Source organism: Ictidomys tridecemlineatus, chromosome 12 (assembly GCF_052094955.1).
Source record: "Ictidomys tridecemlineatus isolate mIctTri1 chromosome 12, mIctTri1.hap1, whole genome shotgun sequence".
In the NCBI taxonomy this organism is placed as follows: Eukaryota; Metazoa; Chordata; class Mammalia; order Rodentia; family Sciuridae; genus Ictidomys; species Ictidomys tridecemlineatus.
Window position 1 is genome coordinate 93,122,416 of NC_135488.1, and position 22,806 is coordinate 93,145,221.

General features: G+C 38.5%; 1 protein-coding gene across 6 annotated transcripts in view; it reads right to left on the bottom strand.

The window, feature by feature from the left end:
- Crim1 (cysteine rich transmembrane BMP regulator 1) overlaps window positions 1–22,806 on the bottom strand; it is a 180,212-nt gene that overhangs the window by 125,552 nt on the left and 31,854 nt on the right. For 5 of the 6 annotated variants that reach the window (XM_021734081.3, XM_021734082.3, XM_040271152.2 and 2 more), the window contains exon 2: window positions 17,269–17,442. The exons of the other annotated variant lie outside the window; for it this stretch is intronic. In XM_021734081.3, the coding sequence (XP_021589756.1) occupies window positions 17,269–17,442 (174 nt within the window). The remainder of the gene's footprint in view (window positions 1–17,268; window positions 17,443–22,806) is intronic. 6 annotated transcript variants of the gene reach the window in all.

Consider the following 22,806-nt stretch of genomic DNA (forward strand, 5'->3'; position numbering starts at 1 on the left):
TCGTGGTATCACAGATGCAGAGGAGATAGTTCTTTAGCTTTAAAGACCTCACGAGGATCCCAGACTCCAACCACCTAGATAAGAGGTCTCTGCAATAAAGCAGATGCATCTAGAATGAGAAAGAAAAGCTACAGGACAAAGGTAACAGAAACTTATGCTCTGCTATGATAAGATTTCATCATTTCAGCCTACCCTTGCTACCACAAACTCCATCAGCTTTACTACATGGGTAAATGTTAGGTTAGTAAAAAGTGTGTTATTATTGCTGGAAACAGACCAACGTGTGAGGGTGTTTGAGTGTAAAGGTGAAAAGGGCAGTGGTGGAGGGGATGAAAGGCAAACAGAAATTAGAGGTACGGTGGAAGAGAGAGGTGAAGAGGGGATGTCGGGGGGAAAAAAATCACAGAGGAAATTACTCTCTACAGACACAGGAGCTAACAGGTCTGGATAACAGTCAAGAACAAAAGAAGAAGAACTGGGACATCCAGGCCCTGGAGAGGGGCAGGCTTCTAAGAGGACACATGCCACTGTGGGCCAAGGGGCTCTGTGTGGAGGGTGCCCTGCCTCTGCTGTCGGCTGAGAGGTCCAAACTGATCTGGATGCTCTCTCTTCACCGTTCGCTCCCGTCCACCACCTCTGAACATGCCGAGGACGGAATCAGAAACAGAGCCCTGGCAGTGGTTTGAGCTGCGCAGCTGGTCATGCTCTGAAGCCAGGACAGACTGGGCTCAGTAAAGAGGCTTTTTGACAACAGAACAGATTCTCCCATTAATCAGGAATGCTCCTGGGAGGAAGGAGCGGAGCCAGTCAGCTACTGGTCTGGATATGGCTAATAATTCCTCTCTTAGGTTTCTCTTAGATTCTGGAGGATCTCTGCCAGGGTTTCTTCTAACTGCAGACAGCAAATATGATTTTTCCCTTTGTATCTAAAAAGCTGGCAAGTGATAGTACTGAAAAGAAATGTGACCAAGGCCAAAAAGGGGTGAGCTTAAATAAAATGAGGCATAACTAAAACCAACTCCAGGTCAAAAAAAAAAAAAAAATACCAAACCTGTTATGTCTTTTCCTTTTCAGAGGACAGCACGAGCTGATGTCCTGTTTTCTACTGACTGGAAATGTCCAGTCATTGCATACTTTTCTCCTTATCGGGTCAATGAGAATTACCATTCATGATCATGACCCTGAAATACTGCTCAGTTCTGAACATGTTTTTATACTTCAGGATACTTTCTGACAATCAGTCTGTTTATAGCAACTCCTTATTGACTGTTCTCCATTAAGGAAACAGAATATTTTATTCTTAACTCCACAAGCTCCTCCTCTCCTTATAAACCTGCAAGAGCACCTCCATAAAGGGTACAAGATAAAGTCTAATAGGTTTTAGCTTTATCTGAGTTATTGGTATAAATTAGTTTTAATCCATTATTTTTTTTTATTCACCATTTATTAATGATCTCCTGGGTGCCGGGCACTGTCTCTGCTTCTGGGGGGACACAGGTAGGCACACAGGAGAAGAGGGTCTGCATGTGCTCTACATCTGCATGAGATAGAGCACATATCGGCTTGTATTTCCTTCAGCTGGCCTGGGTTCTCCTGGAATTCTAGTGTCAGAATAATCATGCCTGAAACACTAGATATGCACTGTCAAACTTACAGAAAGAATTTGTGAATCATTTAAAAAGAAGCCAAGCAAATGAGGCTATGAGTTTTACTGATATGGATGGGGGGGGGTGGGGGGGCGGGGGGTGGGGGGTGGGGCGGGGGGGGGTGACAAAAGCATTCTCCAAAGGTCAGGAGAGAACCAGGGCCTATGAAAGACGCAGGGTAATACACAAAATAGCAGAAGACAAAGCCAAGGAACCAGAACCAGAAGTCAACAAATTGAAATGTTCACAAGTTTGTTCATGGTCTCCAGGCAGGGAAACATTTAAATGACTTACTTTCAAATCATCATCCCCATATGAAGAAAAGGACTCAAAAGTCACCTCTGCCATGGTATACTCTGACTCATTTCAAATGGTCATTTTGACTCCACTCAGTTTTTACCCAGTCTTCCTTCATCTCAGGAAATGGCACCAACTGCTCAAGCAGGAAGCCTAATGTCATTCTGGTTCATGCCCTAATCTGACCCCCAAATCCAATATTCAAGCCCTTTCAATTTTATTTCCAAATGACACTCCTTTCCCTCCTCCTCCTCTATCAGCACCCTCATCTGACCACACAGTGTCCTCCTGGCTTCCTGCAGTATTCTAACTAACCTCCAATTCTACTCTAGCCTCCTTCTAATACCCATTTCCCACAGAGCAGCCAGAGTTATCTGGAAAAGTGCACACTTATCATCTTCATCTGAACCTTAAAACTCCTTTGTGGACTCCCAGTCCCTTGGGCATGAAATCCAAACTCTTTACTGTTTGAGCTCTTCCCTACCCCTTAGAATGTTCTCCAGGAACTCTGTACAGCTAACACCTTCCTATTTTTCAGTCCAAATTAAATATCATCTCTTCAGAGAAAGGTCCTCTCAAACCATCCCGTCTCAGTCTCAACACCCTGGAAGTCAACAGCAATTATGTAATTTTATTTATGCCCCGTAAGACTGAAAGCTTGGGAGGACCAGAACTCATGCGTCTTGCTCAGACTGAATGTAGCACAATGAAGCAAGTGCCCAATACATATGTGCCGAGTGACTGAATAAACACATAAGGGAAAAGTGTATAGGAAACATTCGCTAAGGGCACATGATTACCCTTTCAATTTAACTATACAGAATAAACATACAAACTTCAGACAAAACAAGCTTTTAGAAAAAAAAACTTTTGTGCCTACTTTTGACACGTTTTTAAATTTTAAGTCGGTAAGTTCATTCATAATAGTGTTGCTTCCTAACTTTTTCAGGTTGGAAATTTACAAATGACCCACAAACACTTGTAAGAAGACAGTGATGGATGATTCCAAAGCAAGGGGGTTTGCAGTGATAAGAAAGGTGCATGGTACAGACTGAACCACACCCACACCCAAAAAGTGCATCCCAGGGACACTGCTTCACATTATTCAAAGAAAAGCTCACAGAGAATCTAGTGGATGTAAAAAGCTGGAAAAACATGAAGGTATAAAGATGTCTCCAGTTCACTGTTTTGAGTATTTTAACTAATGGAAAAAATCAGATCTCACTATGTTGTTCTCTAAAGTTTAACTGACCCTTTCTAGGGTCAGTTAAAATATATTCTAGGATAAATGACAAATATGGCTGAAATACTAACAGAGCTGAAATAAAGGATTCCTGTCAATATATATATATACTTCATGAGTACTTTAATTATTTTTTCATTTACCAAAAAAAAAAAAAAAAAAAAAAACTCTTGAAGAATCTTTAAAGAGCTGAAAGTCCAGATGAACAGATGAAGATCCAAAAATTACATGCAGTTGAAGGAGCCTGACCACAGGGACAAAGGCTCAAAAACAACACCGCATTCATTGCACGAAGTTTTGGGTACATACAAATATATTTACGTGTGTTGCAGTAGATATCTAATTTTATAAAGAATTTGTGTTTGTGTGGGATTCCATTTGTTTGCTTTTGGGGCTCCCTCTGAAACAACAAGCCATTCAATCAGGCCCCGCCACAGAGCGCAAGAGCGCAGGGCAGAAACATATTGCTTTTGGCCTCACGACTGTCCTTCCCCACTTGTGTGAAAAGCCTGTGTTGACTGTACTGTGAAAAAAAAAAAATCAAGGAAAGAAAAGTCCTACTGTTGTCACTGTGCCAAAAAAGTATAAAGAAACAAACCCAGATGCTAGAATTTGAGGCATTTCCTCTGCTATGTGACCATGTTCTTTAACTGAAGGTCAAAAGAACATTAAAGGGCTTAGATATTTTAAAGTTTTAAGTGGATATTTTTGTGGTCCTCTCAGTTTTTGTATGCCGGTGACACACACTTAACTGACATTTATCACAGAATTTGTTCGGCAGCATTTAAGGAAAATCCTGGTATTGCTTTCAAACATGATTTATTTAGATTTCTAGTGCCTTATATTAATAGAGATTGGCTCACTTTCCTGACAGCCCAAGTCCCTCCAAGATGCCAGTGAGTGAATAAAGTCATTCTTAAGCCCATTTCACATTTACTACCTCCTAACCCCTTCCCATGTCTGTGTGTTATAACTTTATAATCTACCCCCCTAGGACATTCATTTATTTTTGATGCTACACACAGCAGAAAGTAACATGAAATACAATAATTTTATTTCTCTTTCTAGGAGTTACTTCACATAAGATTTATAAAGACATGAAATGTTATTTTGGTAATAGAACACAGGACCTCTGCCCATAGGAAATATGACAGTCAATCATTATGTTAAGCAAAGCACTGTCAAATGGACCACCCATTTGGCGATAGGACTCATACTGAAGTTTTCAAGACATATTTGAAACACAAGAAAAGAAAAATTTTAAGAGATGGCAAAAGTCTTAATGGAGAGGTTAATATGATTGAGGAACAGACAACAAAAACACATAAAGCATCAAAGTTTGTATGTGATTTTGTTGAAAATCCTCTGGACAACAGTGTTACAACTCTTAAGGTAGCAAAGACTTCACTTCAATACAAAGAGTATAAACTACAGTGAAGAATTCCCATTTCAGAGCTTTGGATGGCCAAATGCAGAGGCTTCCCCAAACAAGATTTCACACTGAGAGCCAGAATGGCTCCAACTTGGTAATCTCGGAGACCCAGTCCTCTGTTGTCTTTACCTCTGTCACCAGTATCTTCCTCCACATATAGAAAACCGAAGCCAATAGCTGATTAAGTTAGCAACCATTCCCATCTTGTTTACTAAAACTGTGAGTTATTTGCTGGAATGGTTTAAATAATTGTGTTGGGAGTCATCAAGGTCACTAAAGGACATAGCATTTGATCAGGACCCTGTAGCGTCTCTTGCCTATCCGGAGGAGATGAGCTTTCTGACTTGTTGCTCTAGAAATGTCAACAAAAGGAAGACAAGTGTTCAACTTTATCTCTCATATTTCCTTTGCTACTCAACAGGGTCAGCTTCCCTGGCGTGTGGGAAGCAGATAGACAACACAGTTTAATAGCAAGCTTGGGTGTGGTTGTTACAGTGATAAGGGAAATGAAAGTGGAAGGAGTTTAAATAATATTTATGTGAAGAGTCATAACTTATTCCCCATGAGCTGTTTACAAAGCACATAATATTACATCAATTCTTAAGAAGAACCACTGGAATGTAGGTATGGCCAGTGGCTAATGTCGATGACTAATGTCCACTATCGAAGAAGAGCAAATATTTCAGGAAATTCTTAACCAAAAACTGTAATGTCATTATGATCTCTGTCATATTTTTAATAGCACACAGGTAAATGCAGAGATATACATATCGGGTAAGATAAAAATAAACACAACTGCATTTATTTCCAGGTACTACTTATTATGTCACCATATACATGTGTGTTCACATAATCTAGCTATACATGGGCATATTTGCGATTTCTTTTGGCACAGAAAGTACACAAGTACACATGTGACATGCATCATTTTTAAACACATTATTTCCTGTGCACATGAAGACTGACTTTTACAAATCCACATGGGATGCACTCTCCTGACTAATGAGATTTGTATAGTCCTTGAGATATTTAAAGGTCCCCCAGGGACAACATAATAAGAGGGTTTTCAGTTTGGCAGATATAGAGAAACCAAGAGGTATAAAAGAACATACAGATAACATTTTGGGAGTTCCATGTCACACTGAGATGTAACACTACAACATAATTTCATTTGAAAAATTCCTGATGGGACAGAAACAAGCTGGCTCTCCATCTGAAAGCATTGATTCAGAAGGTTCCACTGTGATTAGCAATTAGAATGCCAAAGGGCAGTGAAAACATATAAATGGAATAATACAATATTTTATAAACATCACTTTAAATGTTATATCCAATGTACTTAGGCAGTTTAAAAATTCTAGTTACCCAGATCTAGGTCAGACACAACAGAGAATTCCAGACTTTGTTTCATGCCTTAGAAAAGTGAGCAAGGTCCCCTATGGTCATAGCTGGACCACCTGTGGACAGGACTCCAGTTCTGCTCCCCAGGGTTTCAGGGACACTTGCAGGAGGATTTAACTGTCCTCTGCCAAGAACACAAACTGCATCACAACACTGAAATAAGCACCCTTTCACATTTGCTGTTGCAAAGAACACATCTCTCATGTTTATAAAAGGTTGACTAGACATTTTTATTCTTTTGCCAAAGGAGGGGAACAATAAGTAACAGTCTTTAATATAATATAAATATATACACAAGACTGGAGTGTGTTTGATGCCTTTAAAATGTCTTTTTATTAAGGATCAACCAGTGCTCTTACCCATCTTCCCAATTTCCAGGACCTTATAACAGAACATGGAAACACAGTTTGAAGAGAAAAACTTGATTTCATTTTCTAAACTGCATATAAGAGGAGATAGGACAAAGTGTACAACATTATAGTAGCTCATTCTACTGACAAACCGCTTTACTCTATGTCTACAAAACCTGAATTTTATCTGCAAATATATGGACATACTTAGAAACAGAAGTATCAATTTCTTACATTCCTGTATTGTTCTTTTATTACTGGAACAGGAAAAGAAAGGCTACCGATAAGGAGAAAGCACTGTGGTTGCTTTTCGGGAAATTTAAAAAAATTCCAGTAACATGAGAAAAGAATAAAAAGTTTTCCGACACTTGGGAAACTAGGAAGTTGTCAGCCAGAAACAAAGAATACATCCTCAATTTGGAGAAACATTCCAGTCCCTTAAAAACTCACACAGACACTAATTCATCTTGTGTTAATCCCTTCCCTCTTCCAATGTTACAGGCACTACTTACGGCTGTCACTTCCTCCTGATGCAAAAAACAGTTAGCAATAGAGGCCACAAATCAAAAGCAGGAAGGTACCCCATACAAGAGAATGTCCTGAGCTTCAGATGCATACCAATGTGAGTCCATTCTTCCCATCTTAGTACACACCACCCAAATAATAGCCTCAAAATACATTATTCAAATACCCCATAACAGTATGCTTAGAGAAGCTTACAATGCTTTTAGAACACTTCCAAAATTTTTTTAGAAGTCCAAGTATTGAATTTTAATGCAAATACTTTTCTTGGGAAGGGTATACACTTCACAAAGAAGGCAGAGGCAGCAGTTCTAAACATTTCTAAAATCATAAGATTAAATTAGCTTCGATTAGATTTTTTTTTGTTTAAGATTCTCTCCCAGGATGTCTACCTCTATACAACAATATTCAGCCTTCCCATGGCTGCTCCATCCCACTGGCCACGCCTGTGTGTCTATCTCATGGCCCCTCAAATGTCCTAGGACGAGGTCTTTTTCATATTCATTTCAAATGCTCCTGTGTAGTGGGTCAGCCCCAGGTCTGTCCTCACCAGGTGAGCAGGACACAGAAAGGGACAGGTCTGATTATAGGGACTCGTTGCTCCATCCTAAAGAGCTCTCTTATTTAGAAAGGATTAAAATGTGAACGTTGACTAAGGAAACCTTCTAGAATGCCATCAATCAGTGACTAAGGACCAGCAATTTAAACATTTTCTCATATTAAAGGCAAGAGTGATGAAGACAAAGATGAGGCTGGACTTCTGAAGTCAGACAAACAGAGGGGAGTAATGGTATAAGGAAAAAAAAGAAAAATGTGGCAATCTTCACAAGTTTCATACAAGGTTAGCTCTATTAACCTTCAACAGGAAGTTGAAGAAACTATAGCTTGGTCTACAGGTGCATTTTTGTGTGACTGTATGCATCCAGCCCCCTCCTTTTTTAAATAAAGGTTTTTGGTTTTTCTTTCTTTAAAAAAATTAAAACCCTCTGTATTCAGAAGAGCTTTTTTCCTCAGAGAATGTCTTCCTAAAGGTATTAGTAAATACATAATACTGGCAAGATTGGGAAATGGAATAAACATATTTACTAGAGAATTTTTATCTGTAGTAATAAAATAGGAAGAACACTGAAATACCACTTTGACTGAATGCAAATTCCTATTAAAGTGACCATGTTCCTAAACTCTTTCTTCTCCCCCGCCCCCCCACCCCCGCCTTTTTCCCCTTGCAGTACTGGATTGAAATGATTGGCACTCTACCACTGAGATACATCCCCAGCCCTTTATTGTGAGACAGGGTCTCCCTAAGTTTTCCAGACTGGCCCAGAACCTGCAATCCTCCTGCTCCTCTTGCCTCGACCTTCAGAATCCCTGGGCTAATAGGTGCACCGCCCCACCGTGGCTGGCTCCCAAAGTCTTTCTGGATCTTCCTTCCACAGACTTCTTTTCCCTCAGCAGAACAAATAAAAAACAGTTTGTCTTGGAAGAGTTGTCCACAATCCCAGATAATGGTTTGGGAATACTAATTGCACCAATGAAGAAATTTCCAACGGCCCGAGATACCAACTAGAGACAGCGCAGGGGAGACAACTCAGGGTGGTACACTCTTTAGGAACACAGTCTCTTTAGCCTGGCTGATGGACACAAGTTAGCCTGGCAGAAGATCTCTGCCAAGGTCTGGGGAGAACCCCACAGATACAGAAGGCAGCTCCAAGCCTCTGGGAGGAAGGCAGTCCCGCCCTGGGGAGTGGTCTCCACTCAGTTCCCTTTGCCAGCAGCTCAGAAGGGATAGGATTCCAGATCCTTTGCTAGTGTCAGGAAAAACCTTAGCAGGGGCCAGGGCTTAGCCGGACACAGCTGGTCCAGGCAGCTACTCAGCAGCCTTGCGTGAGAGCACTTGCTGAGCCCTGGGAATAACTGAGAGGTCACCTACAGCCAAGTCAGAAACCACAAACACTGGAGGGGCTCCTAAGGGCTATCCAACGGTGGAAACCTCAACCTGTTCAAGTGAGTCATTAGAACAACATTTTGGTAAGTAACCCCAGAGATGGAAATTGAAAGGTTCCAGAAGAATATCATTTCTCTGAAAGTATCAGGTGGCTTTCTGGCCTTTCAACAATGACAAAAAAAAATATCTTGTTAAAAATTCATATTAAGTACATGATATTTAATCTTAAACTAAAGCATGGTTACGTAGCAAACAGTGCCCATCTACCACTGCTGGGACTTCTTTAACTAACCTGGAGTAGGTTTGGAAAGAGATCATACAGGTGTTTGGACCAGGCACAATTTAGGACAGAAAACATGGCTTGAACAAGCCAGAGTTAAGAGTTAAAACAAAACACAAAGGTTAAAGCAGAGAAAAGGTGGGAAAATTGATACATGGTACAGAGCACTATTACTTTATTTACCTGTAGAGTATATAGAAAGCATCTTTCTACATGCAACCTTGGAAATATGGTTTCTACACCCATCCTTTTCTGTAAGCCCAAAGCGGTTGAATAAAATGCTGTCCTGTACCATCTGCCCATACTTCTCTTGGCAAAAGGATATAAAACATTTAATCATCACTTTTCTTTCTTGATGGGCACAAGAAATTGCAACTACCAGAAGGTCATTCTATGACTTCCCACAGCTAAAATGCAGGTATAATTATCCAACCAACTGCTCCTCTCCAACTGGTCTTAGGCCAAGTTCCTTGAGTTTCCTGTTTTTATTTCCCAGATATTTGAAACTAGTTTCCGCCTTTTGGTAGCCCTTTTGATTTTCCTTTTACCAGTTATCAAGACATCAAAACAACAATGATTTAAAACATGTTTTTAAGGGCAATTCTCCTAAAGATTTGTACCTTCAATGTAAACACTTAAAATATTGATTCAACCAGTCTAAAAGTCTACTATTTATAAAAATAACTTTGTCTATATTTTTCCCCATGAAATACTTACATTTAGATTTTAAAGTGTATATATAACATACTACAGAAATGAGGGGAATGGGAAAAAAAAACAAGAAGAGAAATGAATTACAGTAGATGGGGTAGAGAGAGAAGATGGGAGGGGAGGGGAGGGGGGATAGTAGAGGATAGGAAAGGTAGCAGAATACAACAGTTACTAATATGGCATTATGTAAAAATGTGGATGTGTAACCGATGTGATTCTGCAATCTGTATTTGGGGTAAAAATGGGAGTTCATAACCCACTTGAATCTAATGTATGAAATATGATATGTCAAGAGCTTTGTAATGTTTTGAACAAACAATAAAAAAAATAAAGTGTGTGTGTGTATATATATATATATATATACATATATATACTTGTGTCTTTGTATGCATATATGTAAGTATATATTCTCTCAAAAAAGACATACTGCGTTATCAATTTGTGATTGTCTTTACAAAAAGAGTAGGTTAGCAATACAGATTTAAAATTACTGCCTTAATTTAGCAATATATTCACAAGCATAATTCAATACTGCTTTTAAGATGTAACTAGCCTAAGAGAAACAATTTATGCTAGAAATTTTAATGAAGTCCCTAACATAAAAATGAGCAATCTGTAAACCTGAAAGTCCTAAAACAGAGAAAGCATGGTCACTGCAAAACTGACTGCCTGGCTTCAGAACAAAGAAGAAAGAATTTGAGAGGTTCTCTTTTTTTGGGGGGGGCGTGGATAATATGTTAAGTACACATATTCTCTTTATCAAGGAGTACATTAACAGAAGTTTGGAAAGACCATGAGCTTTCCCTGAACTTCATGAACCTCATAAAATATACAGTAGCCACCCCATTTCCATCCTGGCTCCAACAGAATAATTACAGTCATGCTAGGTTGTAAGAAGAGCCCCCTAACTTTAACTCTGGTACACCAGAGTCTCACCCTACTACATTAACTACATTTGGGAGGACCTATATATAATTTAACTCTTAGTATTTCTGATCCTATGAATTAATGATTACACTGGATCATTTCTCCTATAGTCCATACTATATTAGAAAAGATTTGGAGATAATGACATTTAATGACAATCAGAAAACCAAGAACAGCACAGGTTGTTCCATAGCCTGCAGACTAAAAAAATCCCTTTTAGATGTATTTCTAAAGTTTAGAAAACATCAAATGAGCAAACATAAAGGTTCAATTCTTTTAAAAACAAATGAGGGGCTGGGATTGTGGCTCAATGTAGAGCGCTTGCACTAGCATGTGTGAGGCACCGGATTCGATCCTCAGCACCACATAAAAGTAAATTAAAAAAAAAAAAAAACAACAAAGGTATTGCGTCCATCTATAACTAAAAAAAAAATTTTTTTTAAATGATTTTCAGGATCTAAGTTTCAGGATTGTTTTATTACCTGGCCCTACACATACAAGATAAAAGGTCCCCATTGTATTTTAACTTCTTTTAACATTTACTTGGGGAAAAAAAAATCTAATTTCATAGTGAACCCACTGCTAGGTGTTAATATTTGAAATAAAGGAATTTTAGCATATGCTTTGTTCTAAAAAACGTTAAGTGATAGTAGAAATCCACAGGGATTGGAAGAGGTGCACAACAAACTGCTTCTTTGTGCAGGGAAGTGGACTCCCATGAACAACACTTTGCTCTCAATGTGTGGGGAGATCTGGGCAGGAGCACTTTCTCCTGGGGTTTCCTGGAATTGCAGATTTCCCAGCCCTCACCTGGCCTCAGGAATCAAGATCTCTGAGAAACCTAGGGAAGCACTTTCCATGCATGACGCCCAGGTGCAACTGCATAGGAGCAGGGCTGGGGGCGTCTGCCTTCCCTGTACTTATGTCATGGAATGACATCAGGTCCCCTGCCACAGCTGAAAGCATCGATCTCCACCAGGCAGTTTCAGAGGCTAAAAGGGAATTCTGTTGCACTACTTCAAAGCTAATAGTATATCCAGCTCCATTCCATCACATTTTCTGTGAGCCTTCCTGCCCTCCCCCCAACACACATTAACAGAAAAAGTATATATATGTGTGTGTGTGTGCATATATATGTATGTGTGTGTGTGTGTGTGTGTGCGTGCGCATATATATATATATATATATATATGTATATATATATATATATATATATGAGTACACATAGTCTCAGAGAAAAGTCTATGAATAAAAGCATACAGTATAATATTTCTCTCTACTAAATTTTTGTTTACTGACAAATATTATAGATAGTATCAAAAGAATATTTGATGAGGTCACACAGCACAGGTTGTTCCATAGCCTACAGACCAAAAAAAAAAAAAGATAACAACCAAGAATAAAATTCAGCACTTAAACTTCACTTGTGTGAAAAAATGTGAAAGAAAAAAATGAAAACACTAAACAAGGAATAAGAGACTCATTATAGCAACACTTCCTCAGGTAGAATTGAAATAGCAAAAATTAAAGCATGGAATAATTAAAAGTTAATGCTCTGAGGTTTTTAAAATCTGGAAGGAAAACACCTATAAAATAGAAACCATTTGTCTCTATGTCAAAACTAGTTTAGCTTCAGAGAATATAGCCATCCAACATAAAATCAAACTATCTCTTTTGTCTTAAGCATCAGGGAAAAAAAAATACAGGCATCAAACTTCATATAAACCAAGTATTTCTCACCTGACTCTCAATTCTTACTAGCTAGAGGTATATATCTTATGCAATAGACATTTCCAGAATAAGTAAATGTTTAAAGTGTTATTGAAGGAATTTACAGTATATTTTTTTTAAAAAATCAAAAATCAAAAGCAAGCTCCCACAACACAACTAAAATGTAGCATAATTTTTGTACTTGGTACCCTTAAGGCCATCTAGAAAAGGGTCCTTCAGTTAAAGGCAAACCAAAGTCAAACTGGCCAACTGGCGGTGTAGTGGCCCACGGCCTGTGTTCAAAACTTTCTTTCTCAATGAAGTCATGTTCTGAATGAATAAACAATGAAAGCAGCTCTGACATCAAGGGACTTATGAAGAATGCCAAGGAAAGGGCTCTATGTTAGTCTGAAAGAATCTGTGACAATAATCTTATTTCTTTATCTTCCTATGAGACAGTTTAATCATCTTAGTGCTCTACTCTTGAACTACTCTAATCCCAGGGATGGGTCTGAATGACTCTAACACAAACACTGGTAAAGACATTTCTGAACAATTGGTTGCAAATGACTCAACCAATTAATAATCAATTAAATTATTACTCTATATTTCTAGTATCATAAGTGTCAACCACGGTGCTTTGCGTTCCCTTTCAGCTGGCTAACAGTACTAGCCCTTAGCCTCTCTTGGACTGTGCGGCAGACTATCAGTGCTTCCTGCACCAGCCTCGCTGCATGCACCCTTTTATCTCACTTTTGGTGTGTTAACATTGCCAGCCACTTTTTCCCTCCATTATACACATTACTGTCACATTAATCTTCCAAAAAAAATGCTCCTACTCCTCATGTCACTAAGGTACTTAGAAGTCATTAAGGACACACACTCTCCCTGGCCTGAGCATGACTCACAAATCCTTATCTCCAGTTCAGATCTTTCTCCAAGTTCCAGACACATAACTCTCATCTTCCCCTTGATTCTCCATAGATACTGCAAACATAACAAAACAAATGCAGTATGTACCTTATTCAACCTCTCATAAAGCTGCTCTCCTTGTATCCCACATTCAGCAAATGACACCAAGTACATCCTGAGCATCAGCTCCCCAAACATCCATCCTGACCATCACTGCCATAAGCATTTATTTTCACGATCATTCCCCTTCACCCCCAAAATATGGAAGTCTTTCCCATCCTTATCCCCAGAAGTCAAATCAGCCACCAAAACTCACTGACTTGACCACGTCCACTTTCTCCTACATGGGCCCTCTGCTTAAGGTCTTTTCTAGTCAAAGATGTTCTTACACTCTCCTTTCCCTTCTGTTGGACGAACCAACAAATTTAATTCTTAAGAGTTGGAATCAATTCCCAGTTCCTCCGCAAAACCTTCCTTGACTTACCATCTTACAAATGCCAAGTTTTTATTTGTCCACTCATGTATATGACAATGATATACAGTATCACATATCAATTTTTGACTGTTTATCTTTTCTCAATAACAGCAAAAATTATTCACCATTTAAGGTTATCTCTAGGTGCTTTTAACAAAAAGAAAGAAAGAAACGACTGCAAAAGGCCCAAGTGTCATAGTCCTGTTTGCAAAATGTTCACTGTGCAAGTCCAAAGCAGGAATACGTTTTACACAATCTATACCACTGTAGAAACCCACTTGATGTGTGATGCAGCAATGACTAAAATATTTCAGAACACATTTTATGGTTTCCACACAAATCTCTTCTATTATTGATAAATCAATCTGGTGATAAATCAGTGTGAACTTGAGTTATTTTTGTTTTCTCTACAATCTTCCAACTAGGGTTATTCCTCTTTGTAGACAGGTCTGACTTTCTAAGGGACGTACCCTTATAATCCTCAGTATACTTAACATGAGAAACCCATGTATGAAGGCTAGTCTGTGAATTACATTAGCAGTTACTTAAGTGACAAACAGCTCTATGAAGATGTCGAATTTAATTTGCCCAAAACAAAATTCTTGAGGCCTCCCTCAATCTGCTCCTCTCCCTACTAAAGGGAAAATACATCCTTGATTTATCATTCCTTTCCCACCTACATCATCAGGTCCTGTTACTTCCAAATGCTATCTCTATTACTTGCACTATCGTAGTACTATTTCAGGTTAGAAATCCCAGGATTATTTTTTGCTTTGTTACCCCTCCCTTATCCACTAACAGATACTGTCAGTTCTTTCATCGAAAGGCTGTTTGTTCATTGATGTTTTGCTGCAGTCTCTCCTGCTACCACTCTAGCCCAGCCCCGAAGGCACCATGTGTGGGTAACGGAAACAGCTCTCCAACAGCCTCCTGAAGGTAGCATCTCCCTTTGCCATCCACTCTGCACCTGCCCCTGTCCCCATTCTGCCTAACATTGATTTTACCACGATCTGCTTCTCTCTGCTAATAAAGCTGTAATGATTTCTGATAGCTAACATTACCAGGCTTCAGCTCCCTGCACGATATTTAAGACATTTCATAATCTGGTTCCATTCTGCCTTCCCATCTTTATTTCCTATTACCCACCTATGGACATAAAACCTGGCTCTTTTAGAACAGTTCTGTAAGCAGCTTACACATAAGTCATAAAAATCCTTTGTTCCACATTTTATTCTTTTGTCCATGATGTTCTCATTCCTGAAATCCATCATTAACCAAACTCTTCATGATACCTGATCATATACAATCCTAGGTCATGCTTCTTGACCTTGAATGCCTATGGCATCCCAACTATCAAACTTCTATACTATCAATGATTTAATTATTTATAAGTATGATGTCATCACTAATTTTTTCATATATGATATGTATTTCAATATAAGTTAGACCTTTTTCCTTCCAAGTTATTTCCCAGTAAAGGAAAACCTCCCCTAATCCCGATTTCTTATAAACTTCACATGCTGCAAAGTGTTTTATGTTGAATAGCAAAGTATTTAAATTCAAATGATCTCAAACCAATTCTACTTTTGAAGCATACAAAAGTCATCTGACAATAAATTTAAAACTTTTTAAAAGAAATTCAATTAGATGCAAAGAAATTTACTTAGATCTTTAAAAAAGCTATTAAAAATTACTTTAAAAAATCAATGAAATTAATCACTACTCTGCAAAGATCATAAATATGCACCTAACTTATTACAAATGTACAGGTATTGTGTTTGCAGACATAACTTCCTGTGATAGCATCATACTTAGACCTGCTACATCTCAATCAATTTAGATGGCTGTGCAGAGCATGTGCAGGCTAATTAATGACCAGCAGGCTATTAAATGACTGGAAAGTGGCCCAAATAAAAACAATGATAGCCACACCACCATGAGGCACTGGAAACATTTGAATCAAATAGTTTTGTGAAATATAAAAATAGCAAAAAGCAATGGCTCTAATTGCTGTTATTTCATATAATATGGTTTTAAATACATTCATGTAACAAAATTAACTAGTGAAATAGACATGTAACTACATATAACTATCTGAGTTTCTATATTGAAGTTGGCAAAACATTCATCTTGGTGGATGAGGCAGAGATGAGCAAAAGGCAATCAGGACTGATAACGGACTATACTGGCTCAGAGTCACGATGTGATCAGAAGGGTACATGGTATGGCTACTCCTAGGCCTGCAACTCATCCACTATGTGAAACCTCTGTATAGTTCGGATTCAAAAATTGGATTAAAAGTTACGTAAAAGTGTCAACTGTTCTAAAATTTTATTTCCATTGTTTTCTGCTAAATTTTAATAATTTGGCAGCACTGGTAAATACATAGAGCAATGTTATTTTATAGGTCACTACAAATTTCTTGTTCTTTGTTACTATTTAATAGAACTTGGAAATGTAACACATTTCCAAAACTTCAGTCCTGCCCTACTGCCTTATGAGCTTGTCTTTTGGACGCTAAAATTCCTTGGTATTCCAAACTGTACTACCAACTGTTCCACCTCAGAATGACATAATTTCAGAAATAAAAGATACATTTTTAAATGTCCTATTAGCACTCATTTTCTCTATTTCTTTTTTCCCCAAGAGTAAACTAGGGCTAAAGAATAATCCAATGCTGGTCAGAGACAGGGATGAGACACAAGCCCAGTTCTTCCCCATCATTAATATGGGTTGTGAGCCACAGCACCAAGTTCTGGGTACTCCACTTGGTATTACTGTGGTTAGGAATCATAATATTTTAAAATTCTCAATATTTTTTCTAGATTTTATACATGAATGTACAAATGTTATGGGTCACTTTAGTGTGGTTTTCTTGTTACTTTAATGTAACTTCAAACTTCTCTCGAGAGGTGAAGTGCCTCATGGTCTAGCCATACCTATGTGATTCCTGCCCCCTGGCAAAATCAACATCAGCCTTCAATCCTCAATGCACAATTCTCCCTTCTCTTCTATAGAGCTCCTGATTTTGCCAGATGAGCTGCCTTTCTAATTAGCAGGCTCTCCTCATGAAGTACCATCTTACGGTCAATCAAGCAGAATGGACCTGATGACAACAGATGCTGATCTCAAGCACAACACTCACGAGATTATTCATTATGCAGGGGTGACCTAGGCTGGCTGGCACAAGCTACCCTGCTCATGGGACCACAGCATTTCCATTCCACCTCCTAGGGAATACACACATTCAACCTCACACCAGCACCTGGTACACTTCATGCATCTCATTCAGGATTCTAAAAGTGACCGAACTCTGTAAGCTTGTATTTGCCTTTTTCAAGCTCAGATACTATCATGGCTCAGAGTTACACAATTCTATACCTTAGAGATGGGTGCTTAACAAAAATTAAGGCTTACCTTCAATTCTCTTTAAAGCTGAAAGGCACATATCCTTCCTTGGAAACTCAAAGGGATTGTTGCAGGTCCGAATGGTGTCACATTCACATTTCCCATTGATAATATTGCAGCCAGAGATAAGGTTTTCATTGCATGGTTCAAAACCAAGCAGTTGGTCATCATCCCAGTTCTCATCTGCAAGACAATTACCCAGATAATATTTTCTTGCTGCTTCACTCAAAGACCTGTTTAAGAGCAAGAATACACAGGGATGTCAAGATGAACATCCAATTCTGACACCTCCATTTGGGAAAGCCAATTTTAATTGGCTGTAATTGTACAAATGAATGAAACTTGACCAATAATGGAGAAGAATAAAATATATCTATACATAGATACATATAAAATATATCTATACATAGATACATATAAAATGTTTATGTTCAAATTCCACGACCTCCATGTTATAATAATTGAGATTCCTTTAGATTTTTTTATTTTAAATAAGGTTTCGTTAAATAGAGTTTCCTGGATTTTTCCATCATCAATAAAATTAAAGAAGTCAACATTTGTCAATCTACAAAATAATAATAATAATTCAAAATAATAATAATAGTTATTTGTCAATCTAAAAATAATAATAATAACTATTATTATTATTTTGAATTATTATTATTATTTTGTTATGGGAATTAAATTCAGGGGCACTAGACCACTGAGCCACATCACCAGGCATATTTTATATTTTATTTAGAGATAGAGTTTTACTGAGTTGCTTAGCACCTCATCATTGGTTAAGGCTGGCTTTGAACTCTGGATCCTCCTGCTTCAGCATCCCAAACGTCTGGGATTACAGGCAGGCACTACAAAATTGTTCTTAAAACTACATATTTTTCTCCATCAGTAGACGCCAGCCTTAGGTTTGAGACAGTTCTTCAATTTAATACATTAAGGCACTAATGAACATAAAAAAAAAATCAGATACCATTAAGAGTCAAGAATGAGATACAATGGAGGAGATCCTCCTCTGCTGCGCTTTGGAATTGACTGTTAGTGTCCAATACTGCCCAGAGCTGAAGCCAGCAATGCCCCCAACACTATGAGCTAAGGCCTAGTGAGAGACTGAGGTCTTCTCATTCTAAAGCTGAGACCAATCTGGGTGAGGATCACGGAATAGAATAGATGTTAATAAATACAAAAGATCTTTAAAACAAGCTTTGCTGGACCCAGCTCAGAAGAATCCAACTACCATGACAAAACCATGATCAGGCTCGATTCCTGGAAGTTAAAGTAACTCTTCAGGAAACCAGACTATTTCTCTATGGGTCTCTGGGAAATTACATGGGTTTTTCTCCCTCTTAACATTATCTTTAAAAGATACTTTATCACACCTGAACTGAGGCCTGACTGTTGAATAGTAAACATGTTTCTGATAACCATATCTGAAGAGAATTTTAAAAAGTGCTTGAGTTTGAGAAACCTTAAACCTGTGGCACACACTAAGGCAGGAATAAATGCCATGCTAAGAATGTGTGCTGGGCTGGGGGTGTGGCTCAGTGGGAAAGCACTTGCCTATCATGTGCAAAGCCCTGGGTTCAATCCTCAGCACTAGGGGGAAAAGAAGAAAAACAAGGAATGTGTTTTCACAGAAGAGAGCATAAACAAACAGCTATGGCTTTTACGGGACTAACATGTACTTCTGGTATCATTGCTCTATGCACAAACTAGGCAAAACTCCCTCAGTGAAATAATTTTATTGCCAAGATGTCTTTAGAAGAACATCATTCACAATACAAAGAGCTTCAGGGTGATTCTCTGAAGAAAAGAAAGGAGAAAATCTCCTGTGTTTTGATTTCAGGAGATCACTTGGTGTGATCAGAGTCTCAGCTATCAGTAAAATGATTATCTTTTGGCTTCAGAGTTTAAACAGACACACAAATGATCTGTTTTAAAATGTTTTCCTCCTTAGTCTGCATCTGGTCCTTAGAAGCATATAATGCATATAATATTTATAGGAAGGAACTTTTTATCTTCAAGGTGGCAGTGCAACTGCTCAAGTACTCCAAAAGGAAAACTAGGAACAAATTCAACGTGGAAATGGTGATTTTTGTCTTCAGTTACAACAAAATGGTGCATCTAAATGATATCTTATCTCTGTGTCTACCTGTCGGCATGCTATTAGTACCACTGTCCTGACACAGTTCAGTGAAATGTTCCATGAAGGACTTTCTGTGACTGCCTATGTCCATCTGTAATTCAAAAATCCTTCAAACTCAGAAGTTCAAGTAACATTTGAGCCACTGAAAGACTTCATATTCCTGAGAGGAAATCCTTATTAGCATTTTGGTAAATATATGCAATATCAGTGAGATATTGCATATCTACCAAGAAATGTTTCCACAGTGAAAACCCCTTCCCTCACTAAAATTGGAACTCCCTGCAGACATCACTCTCTTGGGCTACCACAAAATTCTCTAACCTGCCTCCCTGCCACTATTTTCCTGTCCCTCCACCTCATTTCTCACAGTTACCAGAATCGTCTTCCTCCATAAACAAACTGTGTTTCTTTCTTGCCAAGAAGAAAAAGTCCAAACTTTTTATTGTTGAATACAAAACTCTTCAGGACTGACATGCACCTGTTTCTACAGATTCCTCTCTGACCCATCTCCCCCACAGCCTAATGTTCTAAGCACACTGAAGTTCCCTCTACAAACCCATAGAAACTGCCCCCATGCTTTGTTCATGCGGTTCATCTACCCAGAACACCTCCTTCCCTTCTTTCTCTCATGACTTCTATTCAACCTCCAAGACCCAGTTCAACTGCTACCTTTCTGAAAAGTCATCTTCAACTGGCTCAAGAGAATGAGCTATTCCAGCCTCACACTCCCTCCTGCCGTGGTTTTATTTAAGTCAAATTTCCCCAATAGACAGAGTTCTCAGAGGCAGAGTTGGGGTCTTATCCAAACTTTGGGAAAACAGTAAATATGTATATATACACATACATACATATATATGTGTGTTTACTATATAAAGAACATGTTTAAAAATACAAATATTGGGCTGGGGATGTGGCTCAAGCAGTAGCGTGCTCGCCTGGCATTCGTGCGGCCCGGGTTCAATCCTCAGCACCACATACCAACAAAGATGTTGGGTCCGCCGAAAACTAAAAAATAAATAATAAAATTCTTTCTCTCTCTCTCAAAAAAAATTAAAACTGTTAATCATCAAAGCACTGTATGAGACACACATTTTAAAGAAATGCTTAGACACACTGGTGCATTTTTTACTAAGCATCATCTGTCATTAGCCTCCTTCCCAGCTCAGCTCTAAGACTGCAACCTCTTATCACAGGACTGGCATCAAGAGCCCTTCCAAGAAGCCCCTCTCAGAGCCAAACTGTTTTCACTGCCAGATGCATTTCCTTGCCTTGCTGTAGGAAGACCACTTCCACTGAACGTGGAATCAGAACTAAACGATAACTGCCCTTGATCCCTCCCTGGCTCCATACTGTTTGCTTCTTTCTCAGCAACAACTCTCTGGCAGCATCAAGGCTGCACCCAAAGAAGCACAGGTGAGTCTGACTCAGAAACATCACAGGTCTGCCTGGAAAGGAAGCATCACTGATTTGGAAGTCACAAAGTCTAAAACATCTTTTTTTTTTTTTTTTTTTTTGAGAAGAAACCTTTCAATCCCCTGCCTCCACCCCACCTAATCAATACTTTTTTCTTTTTGACAAATAGCTCCCTTCACAGCAACTGTTTTATGGGATCAAATACAATATACTTCGGAGACAAATGCTTTTATAGTTTTCTATTACACAGAACATTATACTGTAAAATAGTTTAACTGAAAATCCACGGGGTTTCGGAGAAAAAGTATAATGAAATTTGATTCAATCACAGACTAAATGAAATCTCAGGGAATCTGAGTCCAATACAAGTTGAGGATCCCTTATCTAAACGCTTGGGATTTAAAATGTTTCAAATTTAGGAGCTTCTGAGACTCTTGAAATATTTCAGTGGACTTTATATTATACATTTCAGATTTCAGAACATTTCAGACTTCAGATCAGGGATGCTCTGCTTGTTGCGCTGGACAGTACTTGGCAAATTCTCTGTTTTGAAATTGCTATACAGCAAAGGATCCTAGTTCTGCTTCTCCAGTTTGGTTCCTGATTCCCCCCTGGACTTGTCAGAGAAAAGAAAAGAGTTAAAAAACAGAGGTGTTGCTCTTTATTTAGAACAAATGGTTTCTTTCCCCTCGTGCTCCACACGTGACAGAATGTAGCCTCCTAGACTGAAAGGTGAAAATAACTGAGGTACCTCTGTAAATGTATTTTAAAGTTTGTCACAGCAACAAATCAGGACACTAAATAAGTTATCTTCTCTAAGTATACAGAAAAGGAAAAAAAATCGAAAAATTTCAGGTATGAATTCAAATTCATACATTTAATTCGTCCACATATGTGAGTACTAGAGCAAAGACACATATCTAAACTGCTAAACCAAATCTCCACGCAGAAGGCCACTGACAATACAATGTCCTTCCTTGGCACAACCACTGTGGCTCAGGATTCGGCAGAATTACTTCATGAATACCCACTTCATCCCACAAAACATCAGTAATGCAATCAAAGGCTGAAATTTAATGAGATTAATAACTTGTATTGTATTCAATCCAGGGTATCCTTAAGGAAAACTGACTTTTAAAAAAATTACTACTTATTATTATCACAGTGCATGGTGGCAAATATGAGGACACAAAGTACAGTTTGGTGCCATGGCCTCAATTATTCAGACTAAGATGGCAACAGTTTTATGTACCACATTTTTACACTGCTGGCATCAAGAGGACAGAATATGGACAGCTAAATATTATAATGGACATAGCTTGACCTCATGTACCATCTGAAAAGGCGCTGGGGGTTCCCCAGGGGTTGGCAGCCCACAATTTGAGAATGCTGTTCTAAAGAGTATGATCGTACCCTGCTACTACACATTAGCCACCAGAGCACAGGATCCAGGTCTGAGGAACAGCAAAGGATACCGGGTACCTGTTGTCACTGAACCATAAAAATGCATGTTTCTGTAAGGTGACTTAGCTAATATACAACTGGTTAATAGAAAAATGGTGTCAATACATAAAGCAAAAGTTGCACTAGTTTCTACGTGGCATTTCCCAGAACAATGTTACAAAAAAAATCCAAAGGAGTTTCCCCTCCCCTCCATGATGAAAGGAAAAAAATCTTAAAATATATGAAGACCTGAGGCTGGTAATTTTATTCAAATTCCTTTCTTTAGAACAAAAATGACAGTTCTAGTGGCTGAAATTTCCACAATTAACTATCTAAGGAGCTTACAAGGGAAAAAGCTACAGACATTTCCCCCTGTATTTTAAACAAAAAAAAAAAAAAAAAAAAGGAGGAAAAAATGACTCCTGGATCTTGTGTTTAATTTTGATGAAACAGGTCTCCATTAAGAGTAACTGACTTCAAGGACCCGTGCTCTGAGAGTAAGCAGAATGAGCTCTGGAGTATGTGCAGCTGGAAAGGATGGGTTG